This window comes from Ricinus communis, chromosome 8 (assembly GCF_019578655.1).
Source record: "Ricinus communis isolate WT05 ecotype wild-type chromosome 8, ASM1957865v1, whole genome shotgun sequence".
Classification (NCBI taxonomy): Eukaryota; Viridiplantae; Streptophyta; class Magnoliopsida; order Malpighiales; family Euphorbiaceae; genus Ricinus; species Ricinus communis.
The window spans coordinates 13109144-13126420 of NC_063263.1; the positions used below are offsets into that span (position 1 = coordinate 13109144).

At 31.4% G+C, this 17277-nt stretch overlaps 4 protein-coding genes across 11 annotated transcripts; 2 read left to right on the plus strand and 2 right to left on the minus strand.

The window, feature by feature from the left end:
• The first annotated feature begins 196 nt into the window (after positions 1-196).
• LOC8284369 lies at positions 197-2781 on the plus strand. Its single transcript, XM_002512946.4, has 2 exons — positions 197-339; positions 899-2781. The coding sequence occupies exon 2, from the start codon at positions 967-969 to the stop codon at positions 1717-1719; it is 753 nt and encodes a 250-aa protein (XP_002512992.1). The 5' UTR covers positions 197-339; positions 899-966; the 3' UTR covers positions 1720-2781.
• On the plus strand, positions 2641-4844 carry LOC8284370 (fructose-bisphosphate aldolase 1, chloroplastic). The gene is made up of 6 exons (XM_002512947.4): positions 2641-2964; positions 3157-3426; positions 3625-3734; positions 3836-3926; positions 4046-4315; positions 4411-4844. The coding sequence occupies exons 1-6, from the start codon at positions 2794-2796 to the stop codon at positions 4687-4689; spliced, it is 1191 nt and encodes a 396-aa protein (XP_002512993.1). The 5' UTR covers positions 2641-2793; the 3' UTR covers positions 4690-4844.
• A 391-nt stretch (positions 4845-5235) lies between these two features.
• On the minus strand, positions 5236-6081 carry LOC125370861. The gene is made up of 2 exons (XM_048377942.1): positions 5796-6081; positions 5236-5685 (listed from the first exon to the last, which is right to left on the minus strand). The coding sequence occupies exons 1-2, from the start codon at positions 5914-5916 to the stop codon at positions 5459-5461; spliced, it is 348 nt and encodes a 115-aa protein (XP_048233899.1). The 5' UTR covers positions 5917-6081; the 3' UTR covers positions 5236-5458.
• Positions 6082-8288: 2207 nt separating this feature from the next.
• Positions 8289-12761, minus strand: LOC8284373 (B-box zinc finger protein 19). 8 transcript variants are annotated; one of them, XM_015715193.3, is made up of 6 exons: positions 12244-12761; positions 11278-11374; positions 11073-11188; positions 10739-10981; positions 10509-10588; positions 8289-8701 (listed from the first exon to the last, which is right to left on the minus strand). In XM_015715193.3, exons 1-6 carry the CDS (start codon positions 12334-12336, stop codon positions 8671-8673), a joined length of 660 nt encoding a protein of 219 aa, XP_015570679.1. In that variant the 5' UTR covers positions 12337-12761; the 3' UTR covers positions 8289-8670. The 8 variants fall into 8 exon arrangements, with proteins under 8 accessions (XP_015570679.1, XP_002512996.2, XP_015570680.1 ...); XM_002512950.4 differs by having other exon boundaries at positions 10509-10594; XM_015715194.3 differs by having other exon boundaries at positions 8289-8690; positions 12244-12760.
• Positions 12762-17277: the final 4516 nt, after the last annotated feature.

Genomic DNA, 17277 nt, shown 5'->3' on the forward strand with positions numbered 1-17277 from the left:
TTAATGAGAATTAAGAAGCTAAAGAAACAGGATAATAGCAATAAATCTAAGAAACTGTTTTTAAAAAATACATCAATTCACTTATTTTTTGCAGAATCAGTTTTCAAAATCTGAAAAATCTTAAAAATGAAAATTGAAATCGAAACTTTTTCAATCTCCATGCCAAGCATACCTTAATTAAACAGTTAACATTAGGAATTAATTATTTATATCACCATAGAATTTTGAAAATCTCAAAACGGCAAGCCGCACGCCTAATACCCCATATCTTCTCTTTTGTCTCCTTAGTCCTGCCCCAATTTTCATATGCAAAAATTAGGGTTCTGCGTTCCGATTACGGTACGTTTCTTTTCTCGTCTTCTGTATATCTTTTATTAAGTAACTGAGTAGAAATTTTTGAATTACCTTCCGGTTTTTGTTGTTTGCTGCAATTGCCTGTTTTTTGGCCTGTAATTACACTGTAAAGTTTTGATCTTTACAATGCTCTGCAACTTAGGGATAGAATGTACCCGAAAAATATATTTAAAAAAAAGTATTAGGGTGTGTTTGGTGTTTGATAAAGTACAAACCCAATATATATGAGCTCTAAATTTGTAGTAGTATTTCTATGTAGTTCTTGCTGTGTTTTTCTCAGCTTAGATTCCCAGAGCTGGGTGTTTCTTTATCATTGTTTGGAGAACTAAATTATTCTTTTTCTCGCAAAAGGGATTGTTTTATTTTCTGGGTCGAAGGTTGGTATGATATGAAAAAAGAAAAAAATTATATGCTTAAATGAAAGTTTCGATTTTTTAAATGACATTTCATCGGTCTAAAAGTTTAACGTTATTGGGAAATTTGTGGCAGTAAAGTATTTTGATAAATTGCATGTTAATTGAGTATTGGCGTTTCACCTCTTCAGGTTTGATCAGCTATACATAAAGCCGGCTGTTTTCTTTTTACGGACATTGTTTGTACATAGCTATAGCTATGGCTTCCAGTGATGATGTGGCTGAAGGCTCTATCTCTTCTGTTCTTATTGCTTCCTTGAAGTCTAACCAGAACGATGATGCTCTTTCACCTGAAGAAATAGCATGGGTTGATTCTTGCCTTGTTAAAGATCCAGATACTTCTGACGATGATTGGAGTTCTATGAAAGATGCTTTGTTGGACATCCTTGGTTTGCAAGCTGAATCTCACAACTCCTTGGCGCCTGAAAGTGATGGCTTGTCTAAAGGAATTGATATTCAGATGCTTTCATCTGCTGAACCTGGAATTGTCGAGTCCCCTATAAGATCCAGTGACGATGATTCTATTCAAACTGATAAAGAAATGGACGAAAGCAATTATGACTTCCCAGTTAAGGAGGAGTTTGGCATTTCATTATCAGAACAGTCGCATTGTGATGCCTCAGAAAGTTCTCTGAAAAATGCTTTTCTGCCACATTACAGGGAGAACAACCAAAATGTGGAGGAATCTATTGATTCAGGACTTAATTTCAGTTCTTCAACATATGAGACAGAGCCATCAATTCAGGATATATTCAAGGTCTGGGATTTGGGCATTCCATCTGAGGAATATGAGTTTATTAAACAGTTGAACAAAGCCCTTTCAGAAAGTTCTGTTGAATTGATGCCTCCAATGACTGATGATTCAGGGGCATGGAAAGAATCGAAAGATGATTCAGTTGATGATTTAATTGCTGGCATTGCATACCTGTCTTTGAATCTCCATTCAAAATAGAAAACATTCTTCAGATTATGATCTTCAAATTTAAGTACTTTCTGCTTCTTACTGACTACTAATGAGGCAGTAAAATGTTCTACTGCAAAATGAAGGTGTTCATAGCATGCCATAAATGTGAAAACTGAAATGGAAAATTTAATGCCGCTCAACTGTAAATCTGCCTAAGAATTGGCTATACGTTCTTGAAAATGCCAGTATGTGCATCAAGATTTTGTGTAGGGCACATCTCATATGGATGTTACTTGAAAATTTATAACAAGATTTTGTAATTCTGTTTCTTTGCATAGAAGATTGAGGAAAGGCCTCTCCATAACTGAAGAATCCCCAGATGTTTTCACCATAATCATATTCTCAGGACATTAAACCGAGAATGATCATAATGAGGGATCTTAAACCAGGCATCACTGTAGTTGGGCATCTGCCATGCGAATCTCCGGTTTGGGGGGATCCTAAAATGGGCCCTACCTATGATACACTTGGATATTCTTGAACCAACCAAGTGGAATAGCTGATCTGGCAAGATGTCTGCCGTTGACATGGATGCAAAGACTATCAAAATGTAGCAACTGAACCATGGCCAGTAATCAAATGAAACTAAAAAACAAAGAAGCTAGATTAGAGCCTCATATTTACTTTCCAGAGGAATCTCTCAAAACAAACACTTGTTTTGGACTCAGTACATAGTGAATACGATGCAGTTGTCTGTTCTTCTTGACAAAAAATCTTAGCATTTTATGATACTATAATTTCAATTTATTTACGAGGCGAGAATAAAACCATCTATATCAACCACTTATACACCATGTCCAAGTTTGTCATGCTATCATCCACATGGCAAACTCCCATTGGTCGGCGCACAACAGCCTCAAATGTGACATCTTCTGATGGCACACAAGTTAAATATAAATACAGCGAGTACATATGCATATGTGGTAAGGAGGCACTAACTTAAGAGAGGAGATAAGATTATAGACTGTTTGTAAAGCTTTCTACATTCTCATTAGCGGTTATCCTCTCAAGCCAAAAACAAGAAGAAAAAAAAAAAAACAAACAAACAAAGAAAATAAGAAAATGGCCTCAGCATCACTCCTCAAGTCATCACTAGTCCTTGACAAATCTGAGTTTGTGAAGGGTCAATCCCTTCGCCAAACTTCTGCCTCCATTGTCCGGTGCAACACCACCGCCTCCTCTGCTCTTACTGTTCGTGCTAGCTCCTATGCTGATGAGCTTGTCAAGACTGCGGTATGTTCAAACATTCTTTTTTTGTTTTTTTTTTCACTTTTCATTCAGCAACTGTAACTTTAGCTGAATCTGTAGTAACTTGCAACGTATGATTGTAAGTTGAAAAATAAGATATGGGCTGTGACCAACTAATAAGTATGAAGAAAGTAGCAATTTCATTTGTTGAGTTATTGTTTTGTTTTTTGGATATAGAAAACCATTGCATCCCCTGGACGTGGTATTTTGGCTATGGACGAGTCGAATGCTACTTGTGGAAAACGTCTTGCATCAATTGGACTAGAGAACACCGAGGCTAACCGCCAGGCATACCGTACCCTTCTTGTCTCAGCACCTGACCTTGGCCAATACATTTCTGGTGCTATCCTCTTTGAGGAGACTCTCTACCAATCCACTGTAGATGGCAAGAAGATGGTTGATGTTCTTACTGAGCAAAACATTGTTCCTGGTATCAAAGTTGACAAGGTAAGCTTCTTATGAAGTGTCCTCTCGCGCATTTAGTATATTATACCTGAAATTAATTACGTTATGGTTATCTTAATTCGTATAAAAATATGTCATTACGTATTGCAGAGTCTAAAGTATATTATACCATACCATACTGTCTATTAAAGAGGATCGAATTGAGTTACTGACATTATAACATGAACAATGAGAAAACAGGGTTTGGTGCCTCTTCCCGGCTCCAACAATGAATCATGGTGCCAAGGTCTTGATGGTCTTGCTTCCCGCACAGCTGCTTACTACGAGCAGGGAGCTCGTTTCGCCAAATGGTACACAATTTAGCTCTTTATATGTCACAAAAATATTAAATCAAGATTGAAATTACTTTCTCGTGTAACTCTTTAACAAAACAGTTAATTTCATTGATTAGGCGTACTGTTGTGAGCATTCCAAATGGCCCATCTGCTCTGGCAGTGAAAGAAGCTGCTTGGGGTCTTGCTCGCTATGCTGCTGTTTCTCAGGTATTAACTAAGCACTAGTCCCAAACTAGAAAGATATTCTGCTAGATTCTTTTCCCTGATGCCTATTCTAAAGATGTATCGGCTAATTCTGAAAAAATTCTGTTTCTTGAATCATGTAGGACAATGGATTGGTCCCAATTGTGGAGCCAGAAATCTTGCTTGACGGTGAGCATGGCATTGACAGGACTTTTGAAGTCGCGCAGAAAGTCTGGGCTGAGGTTTTCTTTTACTTGGCTGAGAACAATGTCATGTTTGAGGGTATCCTCCTCAAGCCCAGCATGGTTACTCCTGGTGCTGAATGCAAGGACAGGGCCACTCCTCAGCAAGTTGCTGACTACACTCTCAAGCTCCTCAAGAGGAGAATCCCCCCAGCCGTCCCCGGAATCATGGCAAGTTCCTTAATATCGCTGTTCATGTTTACATTTTGAGTCTGTATTATCATCTTAAAAACATATGCTAATAGCATCATTTTGTTTTCGGGCAGTTTTTATCTGGTGGGCAATCTGAAGTTGAAGCAACTCTTAACCTGAACGCCATGAACCAGTCTCCAAACCCATGGCATGTGTCCTTCTCATACGCCAGGGCCCTCCAGAACACTTGCTTAAAGAAGTGGGGTGGCAGACTTGAGAATGTTAAGGAGGCTCAGGAGGCATTGCTTATTCGTGCCAAGGCTAACTCACTTGCTCAGCTCGGCAAGTACACTGGCGAGGGAGAATCAGAAGAGGCCAAGCAAGGAATGTTCGTCAAGGGCTACGTCTACTAAGTTATGTTTGAAGCAAATGCTATAGAATGAAAGAGAGCAATCAAAATGCAAGAATTAATTTCTGCGTTAAAAATGCTTTATAGCCATGGAGACTATTTTTGTTCTTTGTTACATGTACTTTTAGCCACTTAATAAACCTGTTGCTGATGAGATTAGTTAGTGTGTACTTAATTTGATGCATTCTATACTAAATGCTTCTTCAATCTGTATTATCTTCTTTAATCATAAAACCATACTTCAATAGTGGCGTTGCACGACGGTTAAAAAATTTCTTAGATAAACTCATGTCGCAAGTTAAATGGCAATAGATACAACTTCACAGACTAGCAATATATAGCTATGTCACATCAAATTCAACAAAACCACTCCATTTCAGGATTACGAGGATAGACGAATTCATGTCGTTACATGTGAAGATATTAAGTTAAATGCCCCTCTTATCAGATACCCCATTCTGCTAAAGGTGTAACGACTGCTGACATAGTAAACCAACAGAACAATGGCAAAGAGCAATGGACATATAACAAGTTTTGGATAAGGCCATGGTCAAGTGGGAAAAAAAAGTTTTATCAATTATGAATAACAATATGGATGAATAGAGGCCATTGTTGATCTCATCAAAGCATTGGCCTCCATTACTTCATTACAGATGCTTTAAAGACCAATTATCGACACAAACACCCAAGGGACACCTCAACTAATTGATAAAGTCTCCAGCTAGAATTTAATATACCATTGAGAGACATCGTAGACCGAGGAGAAGAGTGCATCAAAGTGTTGCTAAGCACCTAACAAATCTGGCAATCAAAGCTAATTCAGCAAAAATAAGGTAATGTAGCCACGAGGGGCCATCATCCTCAATCCAAACTTGGACACCATCAGCATGTAGAGCAACCTTGGCAAGTCCATGAGCAACCGCATTGCACTTCCTACTACGTACTGCTATGAAGAAACTGACGGACCTGTGCCATACTTGCGAGTGAGTGTCACTGTCAGCTATAACAAAACCATTTTCATCAAAACAGAGTTGTCATCTTTCACATCCTTAACAACACAAAGAACAAATCCGACTCATTGATATATAATATCATGCATACCACAATTACCTTCCCGCACTGCAGCCATAAAAACCGAAGAACTGACACTAGAGTGCCAAGATGATAGGAACTTGAGGAGATAACTGTCTTCATGTTTCCGGTTTTCCCTGTTATCTTTCTTAAAGCTCATTTTTTACTTCATTTTTAATTACCCACCACTTGGTCTTTAATTTTAGAGAGTTTTTCGCAAGTATCCTAAAATTAATAAAACAATATACAGTGTGGTTGTTTTTTCAGTTTTTTTATTATTATTTTGCAAAGAAACCAAAACCATAATTTAAAAAATAAAATTATAAAGATTAAATTTTTAATATTTTAACACAGTAAAAATGAGAAAAGATTTTGAATTTTTTTTAATTATTTTTTCTTAATTTTAGACTTGTTACCATTTAATTTATTAGTTAAATAAAATTTAAATGATGGGTTATAAGCCGAAAACATTTGTAATATATATATATATATATATATATATATATATATATATATATATATATATATATATATGTGTGTGTATTTTTTTGAGATTTTAAATTTTTTAACGCGTGTGTTTAATTTTTATTTGATATGTATACTATTTTTAACACATAAAATTCAAGCTTATGTATAATTTTATAATTTTTTCTATTAATTTATTAATTAATAAGTTATATTCTTAATTAAACACCGACTCTAATCTTAAAAAATAACATATTTATTATATTTAAATATTATGTTAACTAATAAATAGTTTCCCAATCAAATAATAATACTAATTATATCCTAAAAAATAGATATTAATTATATTTTAATATTATATTAACTAATAAATTAGTTTTTTAATTAGATAATAATTCTAATTCTAGAAAATAGTATCTTAAATTATATTTTTAATATTATTTTTAATAATAAATTGATTTTCTAACTATATAATAAATTTTTAATCCTAAAAGTAGTAATATCAATTATATTATTAAGTTATATAATACTAAAATTAATTAATTAATATTTTTAAAATAATTTTTATATTATCACACTAATAAAATCTTTAAAAAATAAGAATATGTAAATATAGTTTGTTTGCTATTATTTTTAAAATATTATAAATTAATATTAAATATTAAATATTTTATTAAATTGTATCTATCAATTTAATTTTATAATTAAAATAATAATAATGATCATGCAATAGATGAGTAAACGACTAGTATATATTAATTTCTGAAAGCTAATTTTTTTATGTATGCCTAATTTTCGACACATACGATTTTTGTTTTGACATGTGTACTTATTTATTTTAACACGATTATTCATTTTTCACACATGGGATTTCAGCTTATGTGCAATTTTATAGTTTTTTATTAATTTATTGACTAATAAGTTACATTCCTAATTAAATACTGACTCTAATTATAAAAAATAACATATCAATTATATTTTAATATTATATTAACTAATAAATAGTTTTTAATCAGATAATAATATTAATCCTATCTTAAAAATAACATATCTATTATATTTTAATATTATATTAACTAATAAATTAATTTTTTAATTATACAACAAATTTTTACTCAAACAAATAATATCAATTATTCCGATAGTATTAATTTATATAATATTAAAATTAATTAATAAATAATTTTATATTATTGCACTAATAAGATTTTAAAATTTTAAAAAATTAAGAAAAACATTTAAGAATAGATACTTTGCTATTAATTTTTTAAAATATTATAAATTAATATTAAATATTAAAAAAATTATTAAATTATATCTATCAACTTAATTTTATAATTAAAATAATAATATCAGTCATGCATTGCACAGGCAAGCGACTAGTCACAATTAATGACCGCTCAAACGACTAACTTAGAGTTACACAATCGTTTTCCATTTATCTCTTCATTTTGTTAGTTTTCTCTACTTGCATCATAACATTTTGGTTTCTCTCTTTATATTAAAAGATAAATTCTTTTACTTCTCTTGATCTATTATATACGTGGCTGTGTTTAAATTATCTACTTAACCCTTTCTATTTTTGTCTCAACTCTTTTGATTTATTATATACAAGAAACCAATTCATTAACAACAGAGAAAGGCATCATTCTTCTCCTTTGTTGACAATGAAAAGAGACTTATCAGGTGGAGGGGCAAGAGGAATTATCCTTCCCCCATCCACTTTATTATCAAGGCTTCATTATGATGAATCAGCGACTGCCCATTTCAAGGAAGAAACCAAGAAACTGGCCTGCATTTACAGAGATCAGAATGGCTCACTTGGATGGAAAGCAACTCTCAGGCAAAGACGCAGTTCCTTGCAAGTTACTGAGGCTTATGCAGCAAGGAATGGCAAACTGGTACTTTACATGTATGGTATCGGAAATATACTCCAGTGTTTTCTTTAGCTTTAAGGGGCTAACACAGAGGACTCCCCTCCCGGGAAATTTCAGTATAAGCCCATTATTAAAGGAGACAGATCGCTTCCTTTCAGTGTGGCTGAAAAGCAAGATTTAATCTTCTGAATTTCGATCTATCTATGTTTGGTCCATAGCAAAGATATTTTATTTCTTGTTCAATAAATAAAAGAATAGAATTTTGTCTACCCAAATGAACCACAACCACTTTATTTCTTTACTATAAATGTGAGCACCATGCAGTGGTGTGTTCAGCGAGTATATGGACCAAATGCTAACAGTTCTGTTATTTCTCAAACACAAGCTAGATTGCTTTAAATATACAAGCAGGCATTCTCCTCAGCTAATTAACTTTTGCACAAGAATGGAAAGTATTACCCACAAAAATGGAAGAAGGCTTAAAGCAGGATGTGCTACTCAATTTGTCCCCAGGCCTCCAAGAATATCTGCAGCCACAAGAGTTGAACGGAAGAAAAAGGGTCCTCATATTCTCAGATAGCTGAAGGCTCTCCTGCAAAGCACCTAACAAATATCAACTATTATATATGTATGCATATGAAGACCTAAAAATGTGAACAAACGTACAAAGAGCTAGTGATTGCATCTGTAACCAATAAAGTCTTAACAATGAGGCAGCAAGTATCGCAATACTATGTTGATGCATTTTAACAGAAATTAGTCCTATTTGACACCAGCTCAAGGGGGAGATATAATGCAACAAATAAAAAAATAAGTGACTGTTTTCAACTCTCATCTAATCTCATTTTATTGCCTAACTTCATGGACAATAAGAAGACAATCAAGAATCAAGACGAGAAAGTAAAGAGGACATCTCATTTCCAACTTCAGATTAATTCAATGGAATGTAATAATTGGAAGGAGATTCAAAGAATTATTGGCCAATCCCCACTTTCCTGAATTTCATATGCTACCACAATTGAAAAAAATTTACCTAAAAGAGACCACTTTATGCAGAGGATCTAGCAAAGCAATGGCAGAGCACCTTTCATCACAATACCATTGCAGGGTATCTATGCAAATGTTCATAGAATAAAATAGAATACTGCTCTGCTTAGAACCACTTGAAAAAAGTTGAAAACTGGAGGCCATCTCCAGTATATGCTCCTGTAAACAAGAGCATATTCACATAGAACCAACTCCAAATCTATCCTGAATGAAAAGAGAATGAAAACGGATAAAAGAAAACCTGAAAAAAAATATTAACTATGTCTCAGGTTGCAAGCCAGAAAATGGTCCTCCCCTGTCCTATCAGAAAACAATTATCAATTATAGAAGATTTCTGTTTTAAACCCGTCCATCGGCAAAACAACTACCCACAGTCCTATGCAGCAACTTGTTATCAGCCATACACATAGACAACTCTTCAAGTCATGTAAAATCAAGTAACATGATCATGGTCGATGATTTAGAACTTAAACACGCATATTTTCTATTGGCATCCAAAAACTGTGGAACATCCAAAATAGGTTTCCAGAAAAGATGGTACCAAATCTGTCATTATGTAGCACGACATATAAGGAATTCTAACTTCGCGATTTGGACCACTAACACATGATAGACATGCAAGTGTAACATTAACAATTTTCTTTTTCGGTCAAGCATCCTTCTAAAGTCAAACTTAAGCATGGCAACTCCACTGATCAGCACCATGAAAAACTTGTTCATAAAATATGATTCGCTGTTTACTAAGGATTCAAACTTTGTATGCTATGCTTGCCAAATAGAAAAATCACATCACAGCCAAAGAACCCAGTCAAGGAAACATGACCAATTCCTGGAGTAAACCCTTCTTCCATTGCTTTAACCTGCTAATTAAATTGATTCATTATGTAAGATGACACAAAATCACCCTCGGTTCATATGTACTGCAATTTGCTGACGTTATAGGATAAAATGCAGTCGAAAAGATGTCCAGCAATTCAGATGTAGTAAATAGAAAATTCGCAATAAATAGGCCAAACAAAGAATACAAACCTTTGCTGCTTTTTTAATTTTATCCAATCCTTTTCATTTCAATAATTTTAAACTAACCTTAGACATTACTAACAATTTGAACCAATTAGTAAGGGGAAACAAAAATGTAAAAACAAAATCTATTTAAATCAATTGGCCAAAAGGAAATATTGCTTTTCACTTATTTATGATGCTAGTAGATATAAAGGTTTCATATTTTATTCTCTCTTCCATCATAAATGCAGACTTTCCAATTGTGCCAACCTATATGTCAACTGAATAACAACTGGAGAAAGCAATAATATCTAAAACAGGTTAAATGGACTGTGAATAAAGTATATTATACCTTGCTTACTTTTCAGGCTCTCTATTAAAGGATCCAACAGGAACAATGCTCGCACATTCATGATTACTGCCACTCATAACATCCATACCCTGTTCCTTAAAACAAAAATAGGGATTTAATTTAGTCATGTTGTAGAGTAAACCATTGAAACTGAAGTTCTTCGCATGCACATGAGTATGCAACCATGGATTTAGAAATATAAATAAAAATATCAGAAGAGTTAATGGAAAAGCAAATACCTGGTTAGTTGAATTTTGCCCATGTATCCGCTGAGGTCTGGCATTTAGATCAATCAATTTATTGTCAATCTTGCCATCAATATTAGAGTTATTCTCCATCATTGGAACAGGAGATGTTCTGTGATTTTGCTTATTTTCGCCCATTGTAAGTTTATGTGGCTGAATTTGGTCCCTTCTTACTTCATTTTGGTCAAGAGCTTGCTGTCCTAGTTCATCCAAACGGCCAGGTTTATCTCCTGGAAACTAAATAAGACAACCAAAGGGAATCAGATCAATATTAGTAACCTTTTTCCAAAAGGATAAAAAGCAAGTTCTACAATCCAGAGACACAAACCTCGACTCTCTGCCGTAATAGGAGATATCTCCCATGGGTTCTTTTACCGCCAACATGTACGATCATGTCACATTGCAGACAAAGGGAACTACCATCTATCTCGCAGTAAAAGAAAGCTATAGCACGTGGAGCAAAAAAGAACCTCAAAGTCTAGTACAGGAAAAGACAAGAAAAAAGAGCAAAACTACTAAATGTTGAAAAATACCAGGTTCATTTTCGCATATATCGCAACGGGGAACTTCACTAGGATCAGCAAGGCCAACTCGTACATGCCGACTAGCTAGCTTGTTACACAAATGGACCTGCAACTCCAGCACAACATAAAAAAGATTACATGATAGAGCAAAATAATAACTTGACTAAAGTTGGGAAACTCAAACTATTAAATAAAATCCACAAGTTATAGCTATTAAATAAATCCCTCAAATGCCTGATTCTATCATGTTTCAAGAAGATGCACACTAAGGCAATACATGATAATTGTTAATCAAGGTCGCAGTCTTGAACGTGTCTATAATTAAGACGAGTGAATTCACTGTCTAATAATGGAAGCGCAAAGGTAGACGTAATCAAGTTCAGGCAAATTAGGATCCTCAAGATTCTGTTGGCAAGAAAACCACACGAGCCATACATCTGTAGAGAGTTGGTGAAGTAAATATAGAGTCTCCTCTACAATAAAAGGCTTGGACAAGTACACACTTAGACTGTTATATAGGCGAGTTTTTGCTTCATGAACAAGCTATACAGCATGCAAGTAGCTATTCCGCCCCATTTACCATAACTCACTCATCTCTCCAAGCAAAAAAAACTAGAGTCAGATTCTGAACCAAAATAGCCTAAGAAAGAAGACAATAACAACGATAATAAACGTCCAATTTGCTTTAATTGATATAAAATACAGTGAATATTCAATCAAAGATAACATCGACATCATCTAAAAAATTCAAAGTTCAAAAACGTAATGATGATTATCAGATTATACTTAAAAAAGATTTCAGTTCAAGAAGCAAAATATAAACGGATATGATTAAACGCAATCAGTAACTGAACGAGTAGTTTCAATTCGATCAACTAAAAAGTAAGGTCTAATTAATTGTTTTACTTTAATTATTATCATTAAACATCTTTCAGATTAAGCTCAGACTTAAAAAGAAGATAAAATAAATAATACCTTCTCGTCACAAGAGCGACAAAGAGCAGCTTCATCAGCAGCACAGAAAAGGATCGCAGCTGCACTTTCACATACGTCGCAAAGCGTTCTCATTTCACGAATTTTAGTAAAATTCGTTTAATTAATTTTAATTACTCAATAAATGCTCTATTTTCTTCTCTTCAACGCCATATTTTTTTTTTTTAATTTATATATTATGTACTAGAGGTAAACTTGATTCCTTGTTTTACAGAGTGTAAAAGGAAAAATAAATAAAAATAAAAAAGTTAGATTGAGAGTGTAGAAGAGAAAGATACAGTCGGAAAGAAGAGAAATAGAGGAAAAAGCAGTGGGGTTTTAAATTACTATTATTAGAAGCCGAAAATGTAAAAGGAAAGAAGAGGGAAAGAAAATGTGAGGTGGTTTTGGTCGGAGAAAGGAAAAAGGAATAGTTTTCGTCCAAACAACCAGAGTCTCTGCTGTATCTCTTCTTTTTCTACTCGCTTCCCTGCTTTTTTGACAAATAATTGCATATGTTTATCAAATTCTAAAGTAAAATATATTTTTTCCTGTTACTTGTTTTGAATAAGGTATTCATTTGGATTAAATACTGAATAAAAATAAAATTTAATTAATTAAATAAAAATAAGAAGAAGAAGAAATTGGGAGACAGTTCGTGAGTGGCGAGTATGATGTTGACGAGTGTAGGGTAGAGCGGGGGAGTTTGTTAGAGATGAGTTGTTGATGTTGGGGTAATCTGTTCCGTTGTTACTAGTGGTTGAATGGAGAATAATAGTGACTCCCACGCTCTCCCTAAATCTGTGACGAGCACGTTCGGTGTTGATGCCACGACCTCGCGGGGAGTGGCTTCCACACGTCGAATTGGGCGTCAGGAGCTCTGTTATTTCTTCTTAATCTAATTTTGTCTTCGGAGGTGGGGTCAATCTGTGACCTAACGTTGGAGGAGTCTTCGATCCTAGAACGGACTTGAAGCAGACAAATATAAACAATTCCTGGTGCCGGTGGTGCATATGCTTTGCCCCATTTTTTCTCAAATGTTTTTTATTTAATGTTGTAATAATAAATCTAAACAACAAAAAGCAATATCGTCCTGGTCGCTACTGTCTTCTTCAATATTTGGAAAGAAGAAATCACTAACATGAACATTGGAGAGGAGACACAGCCACCATTCTTAGACGAGGGTTAGATAAAAGAGAATGGGATAAAGGTGTTCATATAATAAACGGTTATTCTCTTAAATAAGAAATTTTATTTTTTATTATACAAATCTTTACCTTATAGTGATTTAAAAATATAATTATTGACCATCATTTTTTAGAATATTTTCCTCTCTGATATAAAAAAAAGGTATATGATTGATAAAAGTTGCCCATAATTCAGTGGCAAACTCCACAAATAAGGACTTTTTTAATAATAAAAAAATCCACTAATAAGGAGGTTTAAATAAATATTAACACCACCTCAATATGATGATTTAAATTATTGATTTTTACTAAAATTAATATATATATTATAAGTTTAATTACAAATTAAAATTTTAAATGTTATATTTTTTAATAATTTTATCCAACTCTTTCAAAATTTTAAAACAAATATTCATTCTTTTAATAATTATGAATCAGCAAAAATAGTTTATGCTGGACATAAAAATATGACTATTAAAATTCTCATATATATCTATTCTTTTACATATTTTACATATAAATATAACTATTTATGTATTAACTCATGAATTTTTATGTAGTAAACAAAGTTGACTTGCCATGTTATTTTTCTCATTATAATATTTTAAAAATTGTTACCAAAAAAAATTTATAAAAATAAATTAAAAAGATAGATATTTATTTCAAAATTTTAGAATAAGTAAATAAAATTATTAAATGTATAAGATTTAGAATTTAATTAGTAATTAGACCTATATTATACATATATGTATATACATGTTACTCTCACTTTTATGGTAAGTAATTTTTAAATTTAAGTTCTTACTATAATTTTAAGTTTCTTTCACTTCATAATCTAGATGGGTTTTCTACACACATGATTATAGCTATAAATCTATTTTAGAAAATAATAACAATGTAAATTGATTAATAAATTAATTTTAATCTGATATGATTTTTAAATGTTAAGATTTTCTGATGTGTTATAAAGAATAGTAATAATTTAAATAATTTGATAAAAGAAATTTCTAACCTAATAAAGAATTTTAATATTCTCAAATTCTATGATTACTATTAGAGAATAAAATAAATATTATTTATACATGAACATAGGTTAATGTATATTAAAATATTAAGTGAAAACAATTAGTGGTCAGCTTCTATATACCTTTATAGCAAAATAAAAAATAATATGAATAAAATTGGAAAAGAAGAGAGCTTAAGATGATTTTGTTTAGTGAGGACAAGTTACAGTCGATAGCACCATTATTATTATTTAATCATCATCACATCTATCGTATGTCTATAGATTTTACTAATGTGATCTTTCTATATTTTATTAGATAAATATTTTTATCCTATTTCTACTCTTTAATATTCTTTTTATACTATATATTATCGCTTTTAAAAAAAAAATTGAATCTTACATTTACTTTTAAAAATAATATTATATATTATTACTGAATTAGAATATTAAGTATTCATTAGATTATAGAAAAATGATATAAATATTTTTTGAAATTGATAATATAATTATTCATTTAAATTAAATATAGTAATTATATATTCAAAATTTATAAATATATATTTATTTGAATTTTATAAATAATAATAGATTAAATAAAATACTTTTCATGGAACAGCTGAATGAAAAAGAAAAAAAGAAAAAGAGAAATTAACTTTTTAATTGAAAAAAAAATTAAAATTGAATAGATTATCCTTTAATATTATCAATTAAACTAATTCATATAACTTTTGTAAAATTTGAGACTTTATATTATTCTTGAAATTTAATGAAACTTTTTAATGTTAATAATATAGTGACATTAGTTTTTTTAATTCTAATTAATACACTCTTTTAAGTTCTGTTTGATAAAAGGCAAATCATTTCAGAATCGTTTTCTTCGAAAAAAACAGCCAATTATAATAAAATATTATAATTTTTAGGTGTTAATAAGTGTTAGATAGATTTCTTAATTAAAAAAAAAAAAAGAAAAAAGGAAAAGCAAACAGGATAAGGCTCGAAACTAAAAAGAAACAGAACGTGCAATTTGCACAAGACATAATTACTGTTGGAAAATAGTACGGTAGGAAATATTGTAAAGGGTCCCACTATAGATTCGAGAAATGTGTGGAGCCAGTATGATTTTTTATTATTATTATTAGATAAGAAATTCATATGATTTTTTTTTTTTGAAAATAAGAAAATGGATTTACTTTATAATTTAAAACAATTTTTAGTTCATGTTGTCATTGTTTCAAGTTATAATTAAAGCCACTTTCTTTTCAATCAATCAATCAATTGAATGAGATCATATAAGATAACATTCAGGTTATTTAAATTTTTAATAGATATTTGATGTGATTGGGTCCAAACTATTACTAAATATTATCAAAATAATGATGCCAATTAAAAAAAATTAATAAAATTTAGTCAGTACTGTCACAAATAATAAGAAGAAAAAAGAAAAGGAATTAGCAAGAGTGAAGAGTAAAGTGAAGATGTTTGGTCATAACTCACAAATCATAGAACATTTGTTGTTTGAATTTGGTTAACGGAGAGCCACAAGATTAAAAGATGGTGCAAGTTAAAAGCTACTTGCAACCTATTCTCAACCACAAATTTCATATCTTCCCCTTTGGCCTGCCCTCTCTAATTTTTCTCTTTTCCCCTTAAGGCCATTGCATATTTCTCACTTCTTCTAGGGCTCAACAATGCCTTCCAGATAAACATAAAGTACCAAAACACTATTATCCTCTCTCTCTCTCTCTATTTTCATATATAATTTTGTATGTGACATTGGATTTCTTGTGTTGGTTGGGTACTTAGAAGTTGGAGAGGGTATGCCCAGTTGAGAATTGGGCTTGTCCTAAAATTGATAAAAATCCAAAATCTTAGTCACATATTAAGTTTGGCTATTGCTCAGTTATATCACCCAACCCAATTATACAATCCAATTTTTATTTGGGTCATGACTCGTGTATATGGTTTGTTTTTTATATGTGAATAATCTGAGTTATTAGGTTGAAATTAATAGGGTCTTCCCCAAGGAGATCCAAATATGGGGTATTGAATAAAGTTTATATATCTCTAAAGAGGCTTCCAAGACTCTAATAAGAGATGAAAGGAGCATCTAAATATTGAATAAGCATAAGTCCATATATATATATATATATATATATATATATATATATATTAAGACTTTAAAATTTTGATTTAATTGCTAAAAGAATTTTGAATTTTATACTTCTTATTAAATCTAACACTTAATTTTTAGATTTTTAAATTTTAATTTCAATTTTAACATTTAATAAAATTATCTGTCAAATCTGCTAATTTGACGTAAATTCTGATAACAATAAAAAGAACTGAGTCAACATTAGAGTTATTGATTCGTTCTATAATTAAAATACTATCATTTAAATAAATAAATTATTTATTTTTTTAATTTTGGAGTTTCATTAATCTTATGTGCTTAAATAATAATATTTTAATAGTGATGATGCTGACTTAATTCCTCCTTTTTATTGTTGTTACTGCAGTTCACGCAACGTCAACAAATTTTGTTAATAACTTCACTGTAATTTAAAATTGAAATCAATATTAAAATTTAATTTTAAAATTGAGAATTTGAACCATAAATGCTAGATTTGATAATAAGTACAAAATATAGATTTCTGTTTTACAAATTCAGCATTATAATATAATATACAATATAAATTAGAGAGTTTAATACTTAATTATTAGCCTAAAAAAGTTTCTTTTTTAAAGAAAGACGAATAAATTTAGGCTCCCTTCTTGAAAAGTTTAAAGGCCAAATTGACCATTATTCCATGATTATATCATTTCTGAAAAAGAATTTGGTTTTTG